This window comes from Lolium perenne, chromosome 1, assembly GCF_019359855.2.
Source record: "Lolium perenne isolate Kyuss_39 chromosome 1, Kyuss_2.0, whole genome shotgun sequence".
In the NCBI taxonomy this organism is placed as follows: Eukaryota; Viridiplantae; Streptophyta; class Magnoliopsida; order Poales; family Poaceae; genus Lolium; species Lolium perenne.
Window position 1 is genome coordinate 152,650,133 of NC_067244.2, and position 24,035 is coordinate 152,674,167.

General features: G+C 45.5%; 1 protein-coding gene and 2 long non-coding RNA genes across 13 annotated transcripts; all 3 read right to left on the reverse strand.

Moving 5' to 3' along the window:
• Nucleotides 1–3,360: 3,360 nt before the first annotated feature.
• Nucleotides 3,361–4,879, reverse strand: LOC127307858 (uncharacterized). The gene has a single exon (XM_051338638.2). It carries the CDS (start codon nt 4,843–4,845, stop codon nt 3,625–3,627), a length of 1,221 nt encoding a protein of 406 aa, XP_051194598.1. The 5' UTR covers nt 4,846–4,879; the 3' UTR covers nt 3,361–3,624.
• A 1,817-nt stretch (nt 4,880–6,696) lies between these two features.
• LOC127307872 (uncharacterized) lies at nt 6,697–14,640 on the reverse strand. Of its 11 annotated transcripts, XR_011743528.1 has the most exons (7): nt 14,227–14,640; nt 14,123–14,192; nt 13,532–14,005; nt 12,215–12,362; nt 10,232–11,142; nt 9,961–10,038; nt 6,697–7,046 (listed from the first exon to the last, which is right to left on the reverse strand). It is a non-coding gene; the product is annotated as an uncharacterized lncRNA (long non-coding RNA). The 11 variants fall into 11 exon arrangements; XR_011743524.1 differs by having other exon boundaries at nt 13,532–14,192; XR_011743523.1 differs by having other exon boundaries at nt 13,532–13,795; nt 13,916–14,640.
• Nucleotides 14,641–16,295: 1,655 nt separating this feature from the next.
• Nucleotides 16,296–18,904, reverse strand: LOC127307994 (uncharacterized). Its single transcript, XR_007856140.1, has 2 exons — nt 18,019–18,904; nt 16,296–16,990 (listed from the first exon to the last, which is right to left on the reverse strand). It is a non-coding gene; the product is annotated as an uncharacterized lncRNA (long non-coding RNA).
• Between the last annotated feature and the right edge of the window lie 5,131 nt (nt 18,905–24,035).

Genomic DNA, 24,035 nt, shown 5'->3' on the forward strand with positions numbered 1-24,035 from the left:
CACCTCGCCGCCAGAGCGCCGCCGCCGCGTCCCGCACCGCCGCCGCCGGAAGAGGAAGCCGCCACCGCGCGAGGGAGAGGCCCCGCCACCGCCGTCACCGCCCGGGCTTTGCCCGGCGGGACCTCTGGCGGCGGCGGAGGAGGGGGAGCGGGGGGTGGGAGCCTAGGGTTTTTTCAGAGGAGGGGGAGCCTTTCAGAGGAGGGCGAGGGAGTGGCGGACACTTGCCCAAAATTCAGCGCTACGATTTGATCGACATCTCATTAGTAAAAAAACATTGAGCAATGATTCTCACACTGTTCAGACTGCTATAAAATATTTTGGACGATGATAGAGCACGTCAGTAGTCGCAAGTATTTAGCTTCACTGTGATTGTCCATCATTTCCTTCCCTCAACTATATACGGAGTATTTGCTTGCCACCTGACAGTTAAAATAAAGTTCACTGAAAGAGATTTGCCTATGAAAGTATGAAACAACTATACAGGATACATTATGCTGCACCAGCCTGCAAGCTTGCAACTCCAGTTTCTACCCTGTGTAGCTTCATAGTTTGAAAGAACGTTTGCTACTTGCATCGAATGGAACACATGATATTCTTTCAGAGCATCAGGAGGCCTGTGAGTTCAATGAGCACATATCACCTCAACAGTTTCGGGAGCTCACGAGAACTTTAACTGGATATGGATAAGCTGATTGCTTGGCTGCAAAACAGATACTGTTGCAATCAGAAAACATGGATAAGCTAGATCTAAATTTAGGGGGGGGAATCTAAGCATGGGATTAGCTTTCTTCTGGAATATATGAGCATTACTTCAGTTTCACACCGTACCTCACATCACACATCCAAATTGCTCTAGAATATTGGCCAACATATTACAGTGTAAACAATTGCATCGTTATTCTTAGCTACCTAATTGTCAAGTAATCATACGATTTGTTCATTTTTTTCCTTAGCTGGTATAGTGGAGATTACACATATACTACGATACCATGCTTTTTACATTTACAATAATTACCATTTTTCACAGATGGAAGGAAAGCTATTCGATTATAATTGCTTACATACATGCATGACAATCAGAATAACTTACAAAACATTGCCAATAAAATCAAATGAGAAAACGTCAGACTCATGTGACAATTTAGAATTCTCGTTAGAGAATATTTCCTGGGGGTATGGAAGCAAAGTAGCCTTTCTTGAGTTTCATATAAACTGTCACGAGCAATATGAATCAACATACTTGTGCAGGAGAGCAGCTGCATCTTGATTTGTGCAGAACTTTGGAACCATGTGAGGCTAGGTACGAGTGCAAAAATAAAGTGATATTACTGCCAGAGATGGCCCTGAGAAAAATCTAGGCAATGTAACTAAAAAGTTTATGTACAACCTGTTCCCAGTATCACCAATGCAGTGTATGTGGTAGTGATTGTACTAAATTAGCTCACACACCTACAGTTTGCTTTATCTGTAGTTAGTGTGAAAAGAAGAAAATGTCCAATAGAGGAACACCACGATTTTTTGAATGCTGAAGAAACAACTGACCGTATCTTTTACATTGTTTATGCATCAATGCAATCAAGAGAACCAGGAAGGTTGAAACGCGATCAATTTTTTTAGTGCTGAAAAAACAACTGACCTTATCTTTTACATTGTTTATGCAGCAATGCGATCAAGAGAACCGAGAAGGTTGAAACTCATTATTTGGTTTTGCAACTAGCCAACTACATAGTAGATTTATGCGAAGTGCTAGAATATGGTGATCCACAGGATTGAATTTCAAAATAGTCTACGGCAATGCTGTGGATTATGGAACAAGTTGGCAGCGATCAAACTGCAGGCAAGATGAAATTTTCTAATTATTACATGATCTGGGAATCTTGCCCGCTAATATTATGTTTCTTCCATTGCAATATGAACCAGGGGCCTAGTGAATAGTGATGTTTGGTCCAGAAAAAAGTTACTAGTAGTTACTCCTTTTTTTTATTCTCCTGAGAGGTTATAAATAACATACTCCCTCCGTCCGGAAAAGGATGGAGTGAGTACTTCCAACACACTAGAAGTCCAGTCATTAGTATCCACAAAGCACACTAATAACATGCAATTCCCAACAAGACATGTCATGTTATGGTAAAAAGAAGGACCTCGGCATGTTGATTCATTCTATACATGAGTAAATGTAACTAGGAGTGCATCGACAAAATCATAGCAAGACATCAGTACAAACGTAGGGATAATGTTAAAGAAATGCAGTTCTAGTCTTCTTCATCCAAGTAATGCAACTTAGAAGAGTCAAGGGTTCACCTGGTTGCGTAGCAAGGAAGGAGGCCATCTCATCAAGTAGGGATATGAAGTGCCAACACTAACATGAAGGATAGGATTCAGCTACGCTGATTCTCGGCACAAGGATAGGAACCAAACAAGGTTTTACTATGATCCGTCTCATAGTAAGTAGACAAGTACACAAATCCATCAATAAATTGCCACAATCTTCAGTGCAAAAAGATCCACTACCACTACGGACAATGAATAGTCACATATTAATCTTGTCATCGTGGCTTTCCAAAAGCAGACAACATGGGTTGAACAACACAAACATTACAGAGCTTCCCATCCTTGGTCTCACCAGCCATAAATTTCCCTTTTCCCTTTGAGGCGGACAAGCAACTCGGTTTAAGAGAATTGCAGTGTCATGGTGCTCAGCACACGCACATTGCAGAGCCATAGTCACTCCATCTATCAATAATCTACATCACTGGGAAAATATTTCTATAAAATGTGTATTGACCTGAAAGAACATTTAACTATGGTCGACCATTCGACGAGTTTTTCAAGTTCTTGAAATTAGGCCAAGATAAAACTGGTATAGTACAAAATGATTCCCCTCAGGGGAGAGGGCACTGCCCTTGGTGAGAAAACCATTGCACAGCATGCAATTGGAAATCAAATGGGGCATTAGTGCTGCAATTAGAAACCTCATTGTCACAGCATTCTATACGAATTCAATCTACAAAACATAACACAATCATATGCCAAACGCTTGAAAGGCAGAGGCGGAGTCCTTGAGGGTGATGGGGGCAGTAGTAGCTGGAGCAAATTTCAGAATGTGTATTTCATGCTGTAATAGCATTCCTCATAGAGCAATACCAAGTAGTATGTATACTTTAGAAAAGTAACGCAACAGATCTTGCAAGTTGTATATTTGGTTAAATTTTACACTCTAAAGGTTACAAATACATAGTTAGGTCAACACGTTGCTTAAAATTAAGGACAGAGAGCTAACATTTCTGAGAATACGACAAAGATAAACTGAAGAGATTAGTGTAAGGGTTCAAGAGAACTTAAGAAATCTTGCTAAAAGAGTAAATGGGGGCCGTCCTTGTTGACATTCAGGAAATATTGTCAATCACATAGAACACTTTTCCCAAGCATAGAACTAAACTTCAGCCATTTTCTAGCTACAAAAAGCACTATCATGTCAGCTATTAATGATAGATGACGAGGTTACAAAAATGACTAAACATTCCCAACAGCAATGAACATCTTGGTTTATTAATTCTACAGTGAGAAAACAACATACATAGCAGAAATAACATTCCCTGGTTCAAGTTTTCTTCTTCCGCCTAGTCAAGCCCCTTCGAGTTGAGGGATCACCTTATTGCATACCAATGAAGGAGGGAACGCCATGATATAGGGATAGGAAATATCGGAGTGGCTGACAGTGCAGAGCTTACTCAGCTCCTCTGTTTCAAGGCAGAAGCACATGAAGTGACAAGAATTTGGACGCCACTCACAGAAGGTGTAGAAATAAACAAAGCCACCAATAATCGCCACAACATTGAGCGAAACATCATCATCCAGACAATACCGGGAGATGTTATCCGTATCATCCTGCAGAGAGAATGTCTTATCCAGCACCCATCTGTCCTCACCGTTGTTGTTGTCGGGTCTCCGGACCCAAACAACAAGCATGAGTTGAAGTTGAACTGCGCAAACCAGACAGAGCTTCCCATCCTTAGTCTCGCCATGCTTAAATTCATCGTGCCCTTGAGTATGCAGCGGCGGCTCGATTTGAGAGAATTGCAGCGTGGCCGTGTTCAGCACGCGGATGTTGGCCCCGCTCGGTAATGTCCAATAAACAGAGCCGTTCACCAGCGTACCATTCAGAGAGCTATATCCGTCCTCCGAAAATGGGAAAACCTTCCACTCTCTGGTGTCTGATGAGAAGATGGCGGCTTGCGCCCCCCATTTTTCGTGAGAGACAGAGACAACTTGGAAGGACCTGTGGTTTTCTTCGGAGGCGAGCATGTGGAACTCAACGTACATGTCGCAGCAGATCTCGTCCGGCGGCACAGGGAAGAGATCCAGGGACCGTGTGAGGGGATCGTAGACGGCCATTTTCTTGATTTCCCAGTTGACGAGAAGAGCGGATCCTTCATGGCAGTATTCCATTGACCATTGGGGATCGGGGCCATTATCGTCTTCGGGGAGCAGGGTAAAGAAGACGTCCGCGCCGCGGATGGCGGCGGCGTGGTCCCGGTCGGAGTGGCGGCGGATGGGGGCGAAGACGGGTATGGATGGATCGTGTATGTCGAGGAATACGCCGAGGAGCGGTGGAGGGTGGAGATCGCGGAAGCGGCGGCGGAAGGCGGGCGACGAGCGGACGGCGCGGAGGAAGGCGGGGCAGGCGAGTGCCGCGCGGACGAGGCTCGGGAGGGAGGGGAGACGGAGAAATACCTCGCGCAGGAGGTCGTCGCCGAGGTCGCTTATGGTGGTGGGAGCGGCTGGCGGGGATTTCTTCTTCAGCGGCGGCGGCGGCGGTGGCAGCCGTGGTTGCTGAGAGGCCATGTCGCGACACTGGAAATGAGGAAAGGAAGGCGGCGTCATTGTTTCAAGGCAGCCCATAAGAAAGCAAGCAACCAGCCCAGTATGCAACAATGGACTCCTAGTGAGGCCGTCCAAAAGCGCGTAATCGACCAACAGGAGTACTATTGCTGTTTTAGCGGTTACAATTCTGAATTACTGATACATGCATGCAGTTACAGATAAAGTCAGGAGGGATACTCAGCCACTAGTTCCCTTGCCTACTATGAGAAGCATTTTATGCACACAAATTGAGCTGCAATATTAGCAAATCTGCAAAGAAAATGAAAAGAAAAGCTAGTAAAACTCCTACTAATCTCATTGGTTTCACCTATGATGATAGAAGGGGAAAAAGTCGAAAGAGAAGCAGACCGTTCGCTCGCTCCCCCCCCCCCCCCCCCCCGCGGGCGACGGGCGAACCCTAGCCGCTGCCTCCCCTAGTCCTCCCCCTCCTCTTCCTCGCCGCCGCCGCGTGGGCCGGCGGGCGCTGTTCGCGCTGGTGCCGGCGGGGCGGGGTTGACCTTCCCGCGCGCGGCGGGGCGCGGGGGCCCCTTGGCGGCGCTGCACTTCGGGTCGACGGCGGTCCGGCGCGCGGCGGCGTGAGACCCGCGCGCTGGGAGGAGGAACGGCGGCGCGGCCGATTGGAAAGCGGAGCGGCCGACGGCGGGCGGCGCGAACGGGACTTGCTCGGCTCAGATCTGGCCCAGTTCGGCCCCCAGATCGGCTGGGCGGGTTTCCTGCGTTTCGGCGCGCCGACAGAGCTCCCTGGCGGCGGAGATGGTGCGGGGGCGGGTGATGGGTGGCGGCGGCGTTTCGGTCGGCCTGCTGCAGCCTGGCAGTGGGGATTTACGGGCCTGGTTGGGCCCGGCCGGGCCAGCTTGGGCCTGGTTTGCCCCCTTTGCCATGTCCGGTCGGCGACCGCGAAGCCGGTGGAGGTAGTTCCCTCCCGCCCGGTTGGGGTGCCGCTACCCCCATCCCTGCCCATGTCGTCTCTTCCTCTAGGTCTTGTTCCGGTGACCACAGTGCGACGGCGAGGGCAACTACAAGACCGTGGTGGCGTGTGCTGGTGGTGGGTGACATGTTTGGTGGAGCACATCGGAGCGTTCGGGGTGGTGGGTTTGGTGGTCGGGAGAAATCCGTGTCGGCATGTCCGACTCCGACGCGGCGACGCCTGCGGGTGCCGCCTCCCTTCCTGAAGGGCGTCGGATGTATCCCTCCCTAATCCCTTCCGCGTACCGGGGGAAACCTTAGGCCGAGGCCGGGCAGCAGCGGCGTCGTCGTTCCCTTTTTGAAGGTGTTGCTTGGTATACGGCGTCTCGGCGTGCTAGGAGCGTGGTGGTACTTCTTCGGAGGGCGCATCGGTTGCGGAGTCATCATTGTTTTCGTCAATCTGCCGGTGTCGGTATTAGTTTCTTTTTCCTTTCTTTTTGTCCTTTGGGCTGGGTTGTGCTGCGGCCCCAGCTGTTTCGTTGTATCGGTTGGTTGCTATATTAATATAGCGGGGCGAAAGCCTATTTCGAGGATGATGATAGAAGGGATTTCAGAGCGGTGAAAGTTGTCATCATGCCACATATTGGTCATTACTTGTGAGTCACTCTCCAGAACTTAAACTTAAACTTAACTTCCATTCAGTCCGAAAACCATGCCAAATTTTCATCCAGGCTGCTAGTAATTGATACATATCCCAGAATACTTGCGCAATTTTTGCTAGAGGTATTCGGTTCTTCAAAAAAAAAAGATAACTCATCTTGTCCTGTAAAAAACCGGCCATCCGAAAGAAAATAGAAGCCCTAGTGTAATGTATGATGGACATAATTTGTTAGCTCGACAAGAAGGTAGCACTTAAGCGAGGGTTATAGAAGGAAGTAAAGAGCTTCAGCATCATCATCCGTTGTTTCATTACATCATGGTATCATTACATAGTTGCTTGCCGCTTGACAGTTCTAACGAAGTTTCACAAACAGATACAAGTTATAGCTGAAGGTAGCTCAGATTCTCCTTGTGGATCAACAAAGACCAGCATGCTGTAGCACCTACAGTAAACTTGCAATTCCGGTTTCTAACCAGCCAAGCTACGGAGCTTGAAAGAACTTCTGCAGCATGTATTGAATGGAACATATGCTTCTCATTCTGGCCTCAATAGTTTCGGGCAGCTCAGTCGGACATTAACTGGATAAATCGGTTGTCTGCAAAACAAATGTTGAGAAATCAGTCACCCTAAATAAGCTGCTTGTGCAAGAAACAAAATATTAACATGGCCATCAAGTTTCTTCAGGCATCCATACAAGAGCATTAGTTCTCAGTTTCACGCTGTAACTGCTTCATAAATACATTTCATAAGAACTGAGGTGCGTAACGTCTTTATTATGAACACTAAATCTCATAAGAACTGAGGTGCCTAACGTCTTGATTATGAACACTAAATCTCATAAGAGCTTGGGTTCATAATCACAGGGTATGATGTAAATGTATTTTACATCAGCTGTAGTACTCAAGTCTGGATGGTGAACTCATATCAGTCTTGATGGTTCGTTGTATCTTGCATATGACATTACATCAAACAAGAGTAATTATTTCATGTAAACTCCCCCTAAGTAAATTTGTACAAACAAGGTTTGATTGACATATGATGCTTATGTTTCAGATTTATTAGTACAAATAGTGTTTAAGCTGTCTTTAAGTTATTTATTTGTTCACAAGAATGATTAAGAAACCCCGAACAAGTCCCTGGAACTATGTGTGCTTTACTCCAGTGTATGAGTGCTTCTGTTGTGAGAACTGAGTGCTAGCTCGGTGGCAAGGTTTGCGAGTGCCCGAATTAAATGGGGTGTTCATCTATCTAACAACGTATAGCCAAGGGAGAGAATCTTCCCCCATTGGTCAACGTTTATGAGTGCTTCTGTTGTTCCAAAACATTGGAGTAAAACTAAACAATCCGTTTTTCTTGGTTCTAAGTGTGTTAAACTGAAGGTCCTTGTCACCTATGGTTCTTTGATCCTGCATGATTCTAAATCTGAACCAACATAGTGAAGCCACTGAGTTGATCATTTTAAATACCGGAATAGTCTCATCTAATATCTCACTGGTAAAAATAGTTTTAAGTCTTTAGGCAACACTACTAGAAAATTATAACAGGAATGTAATAATTAAATTTCAAACATCAGCCAAGCTAGCTTATCTATCTTAGGTGTAACCTGATGGTTTAATGGGCTAGTTCATCTACTGGAACCTCAAGATATGCTACCGTGACAGTAGTATTTATTTGACAATGGTCATGTGGATTTCTAGTGCGAATATGGAAGAAAATAGTTAAGTAGGTCCAGCTAGATGCTACTGTAAAGTAGAGGAAATTACCTGCTAGGTAACTCATGTGAGTAAACCGAGCAGTACATGTTATATTGATCGTGGTGAAGTATTAATTTGCCTCTCCAGAACTACAGGTTACAGCAAAGTGATGCTAGGTTGTGAACCTGGAGCTACGAGTACAAGTACAGGACATGCCTAGTATAGTTCTGATGCCATACTAAACGCTCACAACACCCGCGACTACATGTTCACTGATAGACGAACTACTCTGAACCTGGGTGGCCTGAAGGTGTCGTGGATCCAAGTTTCATTGTCGAAAACTGAATATATGTTACAGTACTAGTGTCATACACTGAACAAAGCCCAAACTAACAAGGTCATTGCATCTAAGCGACAGTTTCCTTTTTCTGAAACAATTGCAATGTAGTTCTAGTACTGGGGACAGTTGCGGTTTCCTAAATATTGCATGCACGTGTCCTGGACACAGTTCTTTTATCTCAAACCTGAACATATGCTACAGGACTCTCTGAGAATTAGTTGTCAAGTGTAAACTGAGATGTGGTACCGAGGAACAACTACTGCTGACTGGAACTATAACTGAAGTTTACTTGTTTTCTGATTTTGGAACAGTGTTCTTCAAGTAACCTTCATCTCTGAACTTTATTCAGTCAAGTGAGCAACAAGACACCCATATTCAGAGTAGTAACACACAAATCTTAGTTGGCATTTATACACTGCAGTTTGCAAATTCAGAGATGTGACTCAGGACAGTCTGCTGCGACAAGACACTCCGGATCGGTTACCACAATTCAGTTTAGCTCTTACGAACACACCAAATTAATAAGAAAGTCTGACATCATTTGTAGGACAGCACCACAACAGTTCTGAACTCCAAACGATAAGTCTCTATCATATTTTCCAGAGATGTACATGACACAACCCTGATATATTCCCCGCAGCATCTCAAACACTAAATCTCATAAGCACTGAGGTGCCTAACGTCTTAGATAATTTATTGTTTACATATGAAAATTAAATTTGTTCGGTTCCATATTCGGCATCCGATTGCCCTCACGACTGTTTTTGCGAGTTAGGGCGAAATTATATCAACGGAATTAATAATATTGAGAATAGAAGATAATATTTTGGGGAACCTGGTGGCCTTGAATGCACACTCCCTATCATGGTCAAAGTCACATCTTCTCCGCTCGAATGACTCAAACATTGCGACACACACATGTATCAGACAACTAGTGGCATTTCTTATTACTCATGTACCCTATTTATTTGTTTCTTATTGTATTTTTCTGAATTACTTGAGCTCAAATTTCTTTTGCAGTTATGAAATGCATGCAAGCCTTAACAATCAGTAGTTCACACATATATGGTTATCACCAAAACTATGGTTCGATATACACTGCTCCGCAGCCAGTGTGATCTCACCAATAGTATGGTTAAACCTAGCAACATATCAGTCTCGCTTAAGTATTAACAAAATTTCTAACCTATATTTTTCTGAACTCATTATTATAGCATGAGAACTTAACTTAGTATAAATCTGGGATTTCACAGAATCCAATTTCATAAAAAACTAATCTATGGATCCATCATAAACTATAATATCAAGGGTAGTCTAAAATAGTGAATAAATCTAACCAAGACGAAATCTATATAGCCATGGCAAGATGTCATAACCAATTAACAAAAAGTAATATGCAGAGTACAAACGCAAAAGGAAGGAGCGTCAGCTAATCCATGTTGGCAGAATACATTTCGAGGGTCATAGTACATTACCGCATCTGGTAGCTCCTGCCAAACTTAGTTGCCTGTCATTTATTTATTTTGAGAGGTGATGGACTAAGCTGATCCCGCCTGCAAGTGATTGCACCGTTAACGTCATTCAAATATTCAATGCTATAACATGCTAGAGTAACCTGCAATGACTTATACCAGCAGTGACAAAATCTATATATACCCATGGCAAGATATCATCAGCAGTTAATAAAAAGTATTATGCAGAGAGTACAAATAAAATTATCCAGAGTAGTTTAAGTCGAGCGCTCACCTTGTTGCGTAGCAAAGAGGGAGGCCACGCCATGATGTAGGGATAGTAGAACACGGATCTAGTGATTTGGCACAGCCTTTGCATTTCCCTTGTTTCAATGCAAAATGATAGGAGCCAGTTAGGAGGCTCTTTCTGACAAATAGTCAAATACACAAAGCCACCGACAATCGCCACGACCCTAACATTGAGCAAAGGAACTTCATCGATCATGTTTAGAGCAAGATCGTCAAACGCATCCAACATATGAAATGTCCTGTTCCGCATCCATTTATCGACACCGTCGTCACCAGCTCTTGGGACCCAAACATCAATCAGAAGGTTAGACACGCAAACCAAACAGAGCTTCCCATCGTTGGTCTCACCTAAGACACCGGAAAGCCGAGTCGGCGGCATGCGAGCTTGAGAGAATTGCATTGATGCAGTGTCCAGCACAGGGATATAGTCTTGGCGGCCTGAAGATGCCCAGTAAACAAGCCTGTTCCTAACTAGCTTAACATTGTGTGCATCCTGGAGGCTCCACGGTGTTGGGGAAATCTGCCACTCCATGTTGTCCGGTGACAAGATGGCGATCTGCTTTCCCCTGTGTTTGGGGACGCAGAGCACGCGAAACGACCGGTCGTCCGCTTCGGAGGGGATCATGTGGAACTCAGCTTCAGTATATTCGGAGTCTCCGCTGAACACCTCATCGGGCGGGCCAGGGAAGAGATGCAGGGCCCCTGTCTCCGCTGAACGCGTTCATATATGGATGAATATCAATTCTCTTCTTTTCCTCTCATGTCTCGCAGCCTCTTCTTCCTCTCTAGTCTCTACCCCATTCATTTGCCCTTGGTTTAGCATTATCATCTCCACCACTTCACTTACCCTTGGTTTGGCATTGCCATCGCTTTAAAAAGTCTGCCATCTCACGTAACCTGATGGATCATCAAATAGTGATATTAAATTTTGTGACATACTAACAAAATCTACGTGGCAAATCAACAGGAAGTGTACACTCAAATTTGCACTTGTTTCACCTTAGTGCATCATTAATAAAAGTGGAAAAAAAGAACGGTGTTAACTATATGTTGCATAGGACAAATTTCTGGTAAACATCAACAAATTTAAAATCCTGAAATTGTGGAATACATGAGCGTTTCTGCAGAATCTTTCATAACAACCAACTAAACAATACTGCTCCCTCCGTCACGTTTTAGGTGTCGGATGTGTAGTTCGAAACATTTTTTTAATTTCCTCCCTTCCTTGAAAACACGCCATCGGATCCCCGATCCCCGATCGATCTTAGCCTCGCCTCTGTTTTTTGCCATCACCATAGCATCTCTACATATAATGCCAGAGTAAGAGCTATTGCTGAAATGCAAAAGTTTAGGTTACTGGAAGTGAAGTGGTCAACATTGCAACTGTTTTGTGAAGGAGCCGAACCAAATAGGCATGTTTCTAGCCCTCCCTGACCGCTCTGGTGTGCTCCACACTACAATGGACCAGTGGTCAAACCTATACTATTACAATCGAATCACTTTAGCATCTCTCTCGGAAAACAAATTCACGAAACATAACAACTCAGTGCAAGTGAGCAAGTGCACAAGAAATGGCATGCGCGCAAGCGGGCACGGGTGCGCACGCACAAAAATAATATGAACAAATAATTTATAGGATTAAGAAAATGTTTCCTTAAGATATGAAAATTTTATAGATCTTATTTCACATATATCCAATTCTAAATAACAGCGACAGCTTAAGCTACATTAGGGGCATCATTGGTGCTTATCAGTATATATACCATTTTCATGCATGTAAGTAGTATTTATGTGACCTTTTGAAACTATATACTGACAAGCTACAGTTGATCTATTCTCAAAAAGTTATTACAACTTAGTGATCCATGGAGATTCGGAGAGGTACATGAACTACAATGAGAAAAGATGTAAAATAAATATGAAGGATAAGAACAAAACTACTGCTGTTGTAGGCCACCAGTAAGCTCACCTCATTTAGTCATTTGAGGGGAGGAAGCTGTTGGATAAGCTAAGAAGAGGAATCGCACATGTTCCATGGAATCATGATGTATGCAGTACTGCAGCTCCCTGTCAGCAACCATCAAATAAGGATTGAATCTTCTACCCCCGATTAGCCACTGCCATTATGAAAATAGTACAAGAAGTCAGATCCTTATTCCGCTGGCCATCAATTAGGGGAGACATATGCCATGGAGAGCTGATAAATAGAGCACTGCAGATAAATACGCTTTGGGCAACAAATTAAAAAGATATCTAATATTGACTGCCTAACACTTCCTCTCTAGCAAAAATCAGGCAACCTACAGCCTGTTGTTAAGCTCTACCATGTTTTTGCTTCTACATATGTAGGCTTTCTTGCAATGATGGTTGTTTGGCTGAACGTGTATGCATATGAAGTTATTACGCTGTCATATTGACGATTATTCTCACCTGATGCAATATTTTTATGGCGCCAGTTGCTTGAAAAAAAAATGACGTGAAATGTATTACCTATGGAGACATTGTAGCTTGATGCAACAATAATCAGTTTTTGCAATTCTTAATTTCCCGAAGTTTCATAATTGTACATTTCATGCCAAGAAATTACAATCAATTCTGCTAACGATCGACTGCGTGCAGTTCTTATAAATCTTGTCAAGGCAGGAACATGAAAGAGTTTTGGATTCCTTTTTCTTTCAACAAAGGCTTTCTTTACTTCGGTTATATACTCATGTATCATCTTCAACAACAGGACATAATTACAAGCTAGCATGTATTGTGTCCAGAAGAAGGGACAGAAAGCCCTGCAAGGAAAAAGAATGGGGCACAGATTGGTGCTTCAGGGATACAACCTTCTTACAAAAAAGAGAGCAGTACATAGCAATTAGCTCCTTTGAAGTTGCAGGATACATAAAAATTACTGCATTAAAATTTGCTTAATATTGAAATGCCAAAACTAACTGCTTTAGTAATTCAGCATACTCTATAAAATTAGCAAGATTAATGGAATAATACGAACAAATAATCTATGACACAAATAATATGTTTCCTTAAGATATGTATGTGTGGCATAGATCATAACTAAAAGGAAGTCACGGTTCAAAGTGTAATCACCTTCCGTCACATGTATAAGTTATAGGATTAAAATAATGCAACTAACTGCAATATATACATGTTCTGGCCCTTTCCATTTTAATATTTTCTCCACTTTTCTTTACTTCCCCAATTCTTCATATTATCGGGTTGATGTTTTCTAAATTAACTTCGAACACTTTGAGCGCAATCCATAACATAAAAGCTTTCTCACCCTCTGGCCCCCTTTAATGGTCGCATACCATGAGGTTGATGAGCTTCGCTTTGCCTGTGTTGTGCGTCAAGTAGCACCTAGTCCGCACCCTCTCGACAACCCCGAGCTTGTCGAGGTTAAAGGATGATGACCATGGCGAGCATAGCGGTGGCACGGCGCCAAGGCCGCCACAAACAACCCGCGACGACGGTCGACGGTGCCAGGCATCCGCATTGGGGAAGAACATCGTCGTCATTGCCCGTGGCCATGTTCAACGCACCGAGGCTGCCACAAAAAACTCGCAGTGACTATCGACGATGCCAGACATCTGCACCGGCGAACGGCATAGTCGCCATTGCACCTTGAGTAGTGTACCAGAGAACCATAATGTTGTATACAACTTACAATTTTGAGCAGGGAATCATGCTCAAGTGTCTTCCTCTTGCTACATGATAAAATGGCATTCTCCTTTTCTTCCCCAAAAATAAAGTATACCTAATAGGTAAATATGGTTTATCTACAAACAGAGCGAAGTGCAAAAAAAACCTGGCTATTTCATGTAATTCTTTTAATTAAATTATTAATTTGATTGCTTTTCTCTCTAAAGTATACCTTAGCACGTATGTTTGTTCAATCAACACTGGAAAATACTTGCATAACGGAGCAGGTCTCGTCAGCTCATCTAAAGAAGGACATGTATGATTGTAATCCCATACCTGGGTGTAGTATGCGTCGATGGAATTATAGCACAGTGGCTAGCATACCGTGTTGTACCAGGCCATGTCTCCCAGCCTGAAGATTGGTCGACGGTTGATGTTGGATCGCCGGAACCGGGGCAGATGGGATGGAGGTCAGAGACCTGCTGCCGCGATGCTGCCGCTTGGACCGGGAAGCCTGCTCATAGCCATCCTCCTCCCGACGATGCTAAGATTGGGTAGACCTTCAGCTTGAAGATTCCCTCCTCGTAGACGGTCGCCTCGTCGCCCTCCGGAGCGGACCCGGCCGCCTCCCTCCTCCTCGTTTTGGCGCAGTGCTGCCCCCGACGGGAGACGGCAGTTGGATGTGTGCCTCCTCCCGCCGCCGCTGATGGCGTGGGTGGAAAGATGGGGGGCAGTTATTAGGGATTACGTTTCAGTGCCTGACTTGGTGACGAGATGTGGTGGGTGGGATATGATGGGCCTGGCCCATGTGGCGTCGGGCGGTCGAGTGGAGGATGGACGACGACGAACGCGTATCGTGGTAGTGGCAGAATAAGGAACATGTTCTTACTTTTTAAGTTGTATTAGTACAAATGCCCGTGCGTTGCCACGGGTCCTCAAATTTTATTTCTTACCGTGAAAGAGATACATGTATGAGTTTTTTCGATAAAAATGCATGTGCTGAGTTGTTCACGTTTTGACACTTGTATGAATTGTAGTGATTTCTGAAACTGAATTTTAAAGCCATGGCACTATCCACTCTAATCCCGTATGAGTTTTTTCGATAAAGAATGCTTGTGCGAGTTGTTCACGTTTTGATACATGTATGAATTGTAGTGATTTCATCACTTGACAAAAAAATTCTGAAACTGAATTTTAAAGCCATGGCGCTATCTAATCTTTCGTCTTGGTATTTTTTTTATTGAAAAGCCAGTATGAGTTTTTTCGATAAAGAATGCTTGTGCTGAGTTATTCACGTTTTGATACTTGTATGAGCTGTTAAGAAATAGCATATCTCTCTTTTGCAAGGATGTGAATTCCAATCGTTTTGATCAGTCGCTTGTAAATTATTACAGACATGGATTTATCTATTCTTGTTGATTACTGTCTTAGCTAGTATAATTGGCATTTGTGTCTGCTAAGAAGTGATGTAAGTAGACAGTTCCTCTCCTTTGTTCCCAAATCTGTCGATTCGCCCCCCCTCCTCACTACACTGGCTCTGCTCCGCCTCCCCACTTCCTGTCCAATCCAGCCTCAGGCAGGTTACCAACATCTCCTCCCTTCCGCCTCGCCTCGCAACGCCTCGTCTGCAAGCAAGAACGCCGCGGGCTCTTCTCCCCACCCGTCGTCCACGGGTACAACTCGACACCTGGCCACCAACTCCCGCGTGCTCTCCCCTGCACCATGGAGGAAGCCAGAAGGGGTATGAAGGGGCTGTGCGGGCAGAAGGCAAGCCGCGGGGGCGTCAGTGATGCCTTTGTGGGGCGGCGTTGGGCCTGTTTTGTCTATGTGTCTCCTTGGTAGAGCTATTTGCCACCACGCGGGAGACGTCTTCGGCCGTCGGCGCTTTTGCGCGGGACACGCCTTTGGCCTTCGACGGGAGGAGGGCAGCAGCAGTGTCGAAAGTCGCGGTGCCAGCAGCAGAGCAATGACTCGGAGACGCAAACGACGCAGTGAGGACGAAGCTGCCAGGTGTGCTCCTCTTTCTTGAGCCACTGATGGTCAATCTTGCTTTTGTCTTTGGTTCTTTCAGCATGCTAAGATCTGTTCTTTATGTTTGCTGAAATATGAAATTTCATTCTATTGGCACAACGATGGGATTCTACTATTGTTCAAGATCTAATGCCTGGCAAGGTTGCAGGCGGGGCGGGGTTGCGGCTGGCCGCTAAGCACCAAAGCGGGACAACTCAATGTTTGCGGACTATCGCGGCTTGTTGCTACAGAGCGCTAGACTTAGCGCGGGACAGTGCGTCAGGCCGCATTATCCCGCACCATCCCGCGTACGTACAATTGTAACTACCTTGCTAACTGATCGATCAGCAAACGCGGGCGTCAGTGCTAACAGTAACTTGTGCTGCTGTCTGTGGTTAGTTTGAACAAGAAAATGGCCGCTTCGTTTGGCAGTTCATACATTTACAATATTTAGGTAACTATAAGTTTTTAGACCAGAGGGAGGGACCTGGACCTGAACCTGAATCAATACCACACAGCTTGCTTTTATGTTCAGTCGCTACAACATGACAACACCATGATTTCTACTTAATGAGTGGCCTGATCTCCTTTCCCCGACGTCCTCTCCAACCGCTGAAGCCAGATCCGGCCTACCTTCGTCGCCCTATTCCCACCCCTCTGTTTGTCATGTAGGAGTTGGGGCTGCCGACGCCGTCGTGCCGCCATCCCCAAAGCTTCCGTACCCCTCCCCAAGCCTGTGCCTCCATCCCCAAAGCTTCCGTACCCCTCCCCAAGCCTCTGTCAGCGGCCTCCATGGCCATACTGTCGTCCGCCTCCTCTCTGGCCACAACTGCTCTCGCCTCCTTCAGGTCGGAGGCTCAGAGCCTACCCCGTTAATGGGTGGCTCATGGTGGTGCGCTTTAAGGGCACCGCTCCAGCAACGCCACCCCACCCCTGCTTCCTTCACCAACTCGTCGCGTCTGTGGCCCAATCGGCGAGTTCTCCCCAGGTGCCCTTTCCGAGCCCTTGCATGCTAGGATGAGCTTCATTCCGAGCATTGGATATCATCCTGGGAAGTTGATCTTTAGGGTCATTAGGAAGTTATCCATTCCTGTAAAATTAAGAGATATGAGTTGTATTAGTTTACATGATGTGCCACACTTAAAATGTGAAGATAAACATGACATTTCACAACAAGCAGCATGAATTATCACTTTATCAGTTAATAATTGATAGTCTTGAAAATACATTAGGCATCATCCCAACACACAAGGCGCATCCAAAACCTGAGGAAAACCATCCACCGACGACTCCGCTACCACATTGAAAAGCATACAAGCAGCAAAGGAGTTAATAATGCATAGTCTTGAAAATACATTGGGCCATAGTCTGAAATGTTAATTTTGATGCATAGCTAAAATGGTTATTCAATCTAGTTTAAATTCATCTGGTATGTTAAAGATAAGTTTTTCCCATCTTGGGAATTAGGTAGAAGTTAAGAGAAAATACAACTTCAGACTAAGAAGAAGGTAGGACAAAGGTACTCACACAGAGAAATAATTATTTGCTACAATCTACATATAAGAAGCATTAAACTACTGGATCCACATTTTACTACCGCAGATGCAGCTGTATGCTAGAAGTTTGAGGGAACACTTGTAACCAAAATACGGAAGAGAAGAATTATGAAATAATTTTCAGGAGCATAAGTTGTTATCTTGGTGTAGCTGAATAGTCATAAGATTCGAATATGATATTCAGATTTCAGAATAACAGAATCATATCTTAGTTTCCAAAAGAGTGATATCTCCATGCTTCAAAAGGTCATATCATTGTAGCTACGAAAAAACACGAGTAAACAAAAGATTTAGGGACAGCAATACATCATGTGATACATCATGTGCTGCCATCAGTTAGCAACCTTCCATTGGTTCCACAACTCCATGTGCATGCGTTCGGTACAACTGAACATATCCTAATTTTTTTTGATCAAGAACCGGTCCTAATGAATCCTGCTAAATGTACTGTACCTACTAACCAGTAATAACCACAACAGGAATACAAGTTAGATCTAGCAGGGTTGTGATGCACATGCATCATCTAGACGCATGCACAAAATCTGGAGAATCAAGCATGTACCTTGGACAGATGTTGGGTACTTCCGTTTGTAGCTTCAGCGACTCCTCCAGATGCACTTTGTGCTTGGAGGAGAGGAAAGGGCAGAGAGAGGATGCAGGCCTCGCGGAAGTTGACCCTAGCTTCAGGAACTCCGAGAAGGTTCTCGGAGAGGGAGGGGAGAGGAAAGAGCAGGTTGGGGCCCCGGGTGTGGAGGCGGCGTCCGCGAGAGCGGGAGGTCCCGGGCTCTAGCCGTCGGGGAGATGGGAGCTTCAGTGAGATCTGAGAGCTACGCGGGTTTTGCGGTATTTGCGGCCTGTCGGTGGACAATGCGGAGTGACCGCTTCATCCCGCTAGAAACGACGCGGTCGGCCCAACGGAGTTTCGCGGGTGTATTTTGCGGGGCGGCCCAGCGGCCTAGCGGCATATCCCGCCCCGCTTGCAACCTGACCTGGCAGCAGGATCGTGTGCTTGCCTTCCTCCGATCGTGTGCTTGCCTTCCTCCCACCTGCATGCAACGACCCCCACCACAATTGAAGAATCATAGCTGCGTGCCACCTGCTCTAAGGTAAGAATCATACTATGGAGGTATTTCCGTTAAATTGTGTTTCCGCTGATCTGCATCAGCTACTGTGAGAAACTAAAGCCATTTTCTTGTACAAATCAACTGCCATCGGTACATTAAAAGAAAATAAGAGTAAAAGTTACAGGAAAGAAATAACCACAAACTAACCACAGAATAACCACATTATTCCGAATTCCATCTTCAATTAGCATAATTCAGTTAAGCATGTATTTGCTAGACTCACTATTAAACAAAAATGCAGCAAGAATCTGGCATGCAACAGAAATGCGCAGGATTACCATCTTGTGAATGTAAACAAAAGGCAGCAAGAATCTGGCGGCATGCAGTGTTGATGTTGGATCGCCGGAACCGGGGCAGATGGGATGGAGGTCAGAGACCTGCTGCCGCGACGCTGCCGCTTGGACCGGGAAGCCTGCTCGTAGCCATCCTCCTCCCGACGATGCTAAGATTGGGTAGACCTTCAGCTTGAAGATTCCCTCCTCGTAGACGGTCGCCTCGTCGCCCTCCGGAGCGGACCCGGCCGCCTCCCTCCTCCTCGTTTTGGCGCAGTGCTGCCCCCGACGGGAGACGGCAGTTGGATGTGTGCCTCCTCCCGCCGCCGCTGATGGCGTGGGTGGAAAGATGGGGGGCAGTTATTAGGGATTACGTTTCAGTGCCTGACTTGGTGACGAGATGTGGTGGGTGGGATATGATGGGCCTGGCCCATGTGGCGTCGGGCGGTCGAGTGGAGGATGGACGACGACGAACGCGTATCGTGGTAGTGGCAGAATAAGGAACATGTTCCTACTTTTTAAGTTGTATATATATATATATATATATATATATATATATATATATATATATATATATATATATAGATTGCGTTCTCATTATAATATTTAAAGTCAAATTTTGCAAAGTTTAACGAATAAAAAAAAATTGATATCTGTAATACCAAATATATGATATTTGAAAATATACTTTATGAAGATTCTAATATTATTGATTTTATGTTGTAGAAGTTGATATCTTTTCGTAAATATTTATTCAAAATTAATAAAGTTTGACTTTGACTAAATTTAGAACACGAAGTAATTTTGAACGGAGGGGGTAATACGTTTTATTTCTGGAGTTCCGATTTTTTTACGAAACGCAGTCCATATGCAACGTTCAAACATATGCACATACACTCACCCCATGAACGCACGCACGTCCTACTTCTATGAGTACCTCCGAGAGACTATGTCCAAGAAACTGATCCGGCAGATCTTGAGATTGACGAAGTCACTACAAACGTCTCGCTGTTAATGGGAACGCCATCTCTCACTGAAAATTCTGTATTTTTAATGAGACGTCAAAGTGTTAAATCTGAGATTTAAACTTTGGTGGACTGGAGGTGCCACTCTCTCCTAACCATCCAACCACAGCTCTCACAGCTCTGGAGTTCTAAGTTAAGTGGGGCAAATTTAGTTTAGATACGAACCTCGTATCTTCGTATCTAGACACGCTTCAATTTGTAGGTCCGCTTATTTTGAAAATAAAACTACGACAATTACTTTGGAAATGGGGTAGTAACAATCGTACATTTGCATGCCAAGAAAATTTGTTTCCAATTAACCCTTGACCTAAAAAAGCTCGCCTTTTTGCTCCAGCATACCCCGGTTTTCCGTCTGTCAAATCGATTAAGGGGCGTGCCGTGTCCCTGTAAGAGCAACTCTAACAGAGCCCGTAAAAACGCAAACTGAAAAGCGCGAGTTCAGTTCACCGAAAACGCAAGTTCTGTCCAATTTCGCACTGCCGCAGAATAGAACCCGTAAAACGAAACTGAAAACTGGAATTCGAATTGGCGCGGGTAAGTTGAAGGCGGTGATCATAGTTCATACATGAAATAGATGCGTCAATTGCGCATCGATACATACGTACTGCGGGAATTGACATTATACTAGTACCCTGGTAACCTAACCTAGCTAAAATGAGCAAAATACGGCCTACTAGCTATGGCGCGCGCGGCGGTGCCGGTGCTGGCGGAGATCGTCGGCGACGTGAAGTCTTCACACCTCGTCCCTGTCAAGCTCGACTATTTCGAGCTTGACCTTGCGGACGCGGGCCTCCCGGCGGGTCGCCTCGTACTCCCGTACCTGGCGGACGGCGTCGGCTTCTTCACGGCGGAAGCGGGCCCTCGCCTCCGCCTCGCCGATGGCGATTGTCTGCGCCATCACCGTGTCCTCCTCGTCGCTACCGTGGACGTAGTCCCCGGCCGACAAGGTTGGAGAGCGCGCGGGGACGAGTTCGTCCTCCTCGTCGCTCGGCGCCACGGGCAGCCGCGGAGCGCGGCTGGACTGCCCGGAAGAGGAGCTCTCCGCCTGGTTGCCGTAGCGGGCGAGCTTCCCTGGGTGCGTGAGCCCCCAGTTGGTCCACCAGCGAGCGCTACGCTTGCGCGCGCCCTCGCTGCGGTTCCACTTCCGCCACTCCGCCTCGCTGCGGAAGAAGGGCGGACGCAGCGGCGAATCGCCGCCGCCCAAACATGCGGCTCCTCCACGGGAGGCCATCGCGCGGTGGTTGGTGGATGATTGGTGGCTGTTCTGGCGTCGATTGCTCGTCGGAGCGGGGGTCTGGCGGCGGCGGAGGGAGAGGAGACGGCAGAGGGGAGTAGGGTTTGCGAACCGAACTCCCCTCCGCGATCCCTTTTAATAGGGGCCGTGCGGGGAAATGTTCGGGCCCCATAACTCCGTATTCGGGCCGGCCCACTTTTTCGGGCGCTGATCTGCGCCAGTTTCGGCCCGAACCCGTAAATCCGCCGGAAAAGTTCGGTTCCGGCGGGATTTACGAGCTCTGTTAGAGTTTCTCTAACGCCAGCTTACGAGATCCAAAGAACGGAGAGTGGGATCTAATAACGCCCACGATTGAAACTGGATATATCCAAAGGTGGCTCTGGAAAGGCCATGTATGTTGGATATCACATGCTCCGATGGATATACCCAGCTTCACCTGGATGATTTGTATTCTACGAATAGAAAGAACATGTAGAGGAGAGGAGAAAGAACACCACCGAGTGAGTTGTGAATTCTAAGTCATAGGGATAAGCTATATATAGGGGAAGGAGAGGGCTGAAAGATGGCGGGAAGGAAATGGCGGAAACAAAGAAGAGAAGGAAAGGGCGAGCAACGAAGGTGGGAAGTAGTGTTTGCCGAGTTTATTTTAACGAATAACACTTGGTAAAGAATTCGAGGGAAGGGTTCAGCCGTGCGTGCGGGAAGAGAGGGAAAACCTTGGTGAGTCTTTGCCAAGTGTTTTTGATGAAACACTCGGCAAATATTAGGTGGGAAACTCCACACCTCGCGGGACGAGAACGACGGGAAAAGTTTTCCGAGTGTTGTTATGGAGATAGTCATAAAAGGCGGTTGCCGTGATGGTGCCGTGAACCGCAGACGCAATAGCCACATCCTATGTGTCATAAAATGATTCTCTAATGTTGATTTTATATTATAACCTAGTTTCTCTCGAACCATGTAGTCGAACTACGAACCTAAAATTATATTATTAGAGCTAAAATGGCCACCAAAAAAATTCTCCATCTTGGGGTCTCTCTAATCAAAAGAACCTTATTATGTTTTCTTGATCTTATCTGTTGTATTATTGGATTTTTTATGCATGGTCCCGCAACAACGCGTGGGGTGTCATCTAGTATGTATAGGCCCATGAACCACATGCCACAACATTTTATTGCAGTAGAGAGGAAGAGGCAGGGCGAAGTCGAGTGAGGATGGTAGCCGCCGCGCCAGGTTTGGCCACAACTAGAGGGGTGGCAGTGTGGTGGCATCTTGAGATCCACCACACCGAGCGACGGAGCTGGCACTGGGAGTAGGGAAATTATGGGGTTGGGAGAGCATGCGAAGGGTGGTGCAAGGATGATACCTCCTGACGTGGGATTGGGAGTTGGACACTGCTCACGGTGGTGGGGCAGCTCAGATGCAACAACAGTGCAAATTAAAAAGCGGCAGCGACACAAGCTCGCATTGCGGAAGGAGGGAAGCAGTGTGGGGCATTAATCCGTACGAAGGGGAAGAATGAGTTGTGGGGAATGCTATCGGTGGGATAATAAAGCGGTGGTGCCTGGTGGCCCCTGAGGACACGTGTGCGTGCGAAGAACCGGAGGATGCAAGCACGCGATCCTCCAAGGGAAAGGGACTGGAGAAGACAACGAAGTGGCAGATGCACTAGGACTTGGGCATGCATTTTATATTTATGCAGTTTCAATTGTTTTTTTTATTTCAAAATGGGAACCCAACCCTTAGCTGCGTTATCTTTATATATTTATTTTAATATTGCATGAGCATGGTATTGACCTTGAGGACTCTTGACTCTGATACCATATAGTATTGATTCACGAGCCAACTATTTTAAAAGTCTTAACTGATAGAAATGGACTAGGCAATATATGTATATCTCAACATATAACATGGACAACCGTCATCAGCTGATTGCACCAAGGGTCATAGGTCCCTATTGCTCCGCGGAAAGGAGGTAGGACCACATGTAAATCGATGAGGAAACTCCATGTATAACACTATAACCTGAAGAAAATTTGAATTTGCAGCCCTGTTAAAAATTACATCATTTTGGCAATTCCATATTGCTAAAATCAAAGCACACACTCCTACTTGGATTCTAGCTTTAGTTTCCTTTTATCAATCTCATTTAGCCAGTTCCCAAACAAATTAGTAACATTAGCCGGAGAAGGAATGTTATATGTGAAGTTTACTACTCTCCAAACTAGACAGGAGAAGTTCAAGAAATAAAAAGATGGTCAGTTGTTTCATGTGATGTGAGTCACAAAACACACATTTAGTTCACCCATCTTTTAACAAGATTGTTGTTAGGGTATACTAAATGAGTACACCAACGGACATAGTCTCATTGATGAGTACATCCCATCTATTGATACAACCGATGTACCTACAACCACACAAATACAAGGACCAATCACTCGAGCTCGTGCCAAACATTTTAACTATTAGGTACTTTCGTTTCTTAGAACTATTCCTCACATACATGAGAATATGATGATGCCTAAATCAGATGTGTTTGTTACTGTTAGAAATGATAGACCTAACATGGATGAGAAGGACAATCATTGGAGCATGATCACACATGGAGGAGATGACAGCAAACATGTGAGGATTGAAGAGGAAGCTGCAAGTGGAGATTTCGGAACTTTGAAGCCACCATAATTGGAGATGAAGACATGGACGGAATATAGAGTTTTCCACTTCATAATTTCGTCCATATGATTACATGGTGCTGCGTCACCTTTAGTTTTGGGCCATGTCCATGTTATTTTTGCAGGAATTAAGTCAGTCACTTTTTAGAGTCTGTATTAAAGGGGTAAAGGCCTTCTAGGGTTTGGTTCGGCCACCATATGTATGGCTGGCCAAAACACCACCTTTTCCTCCTTTAAATATCCCCATAGCCGTCA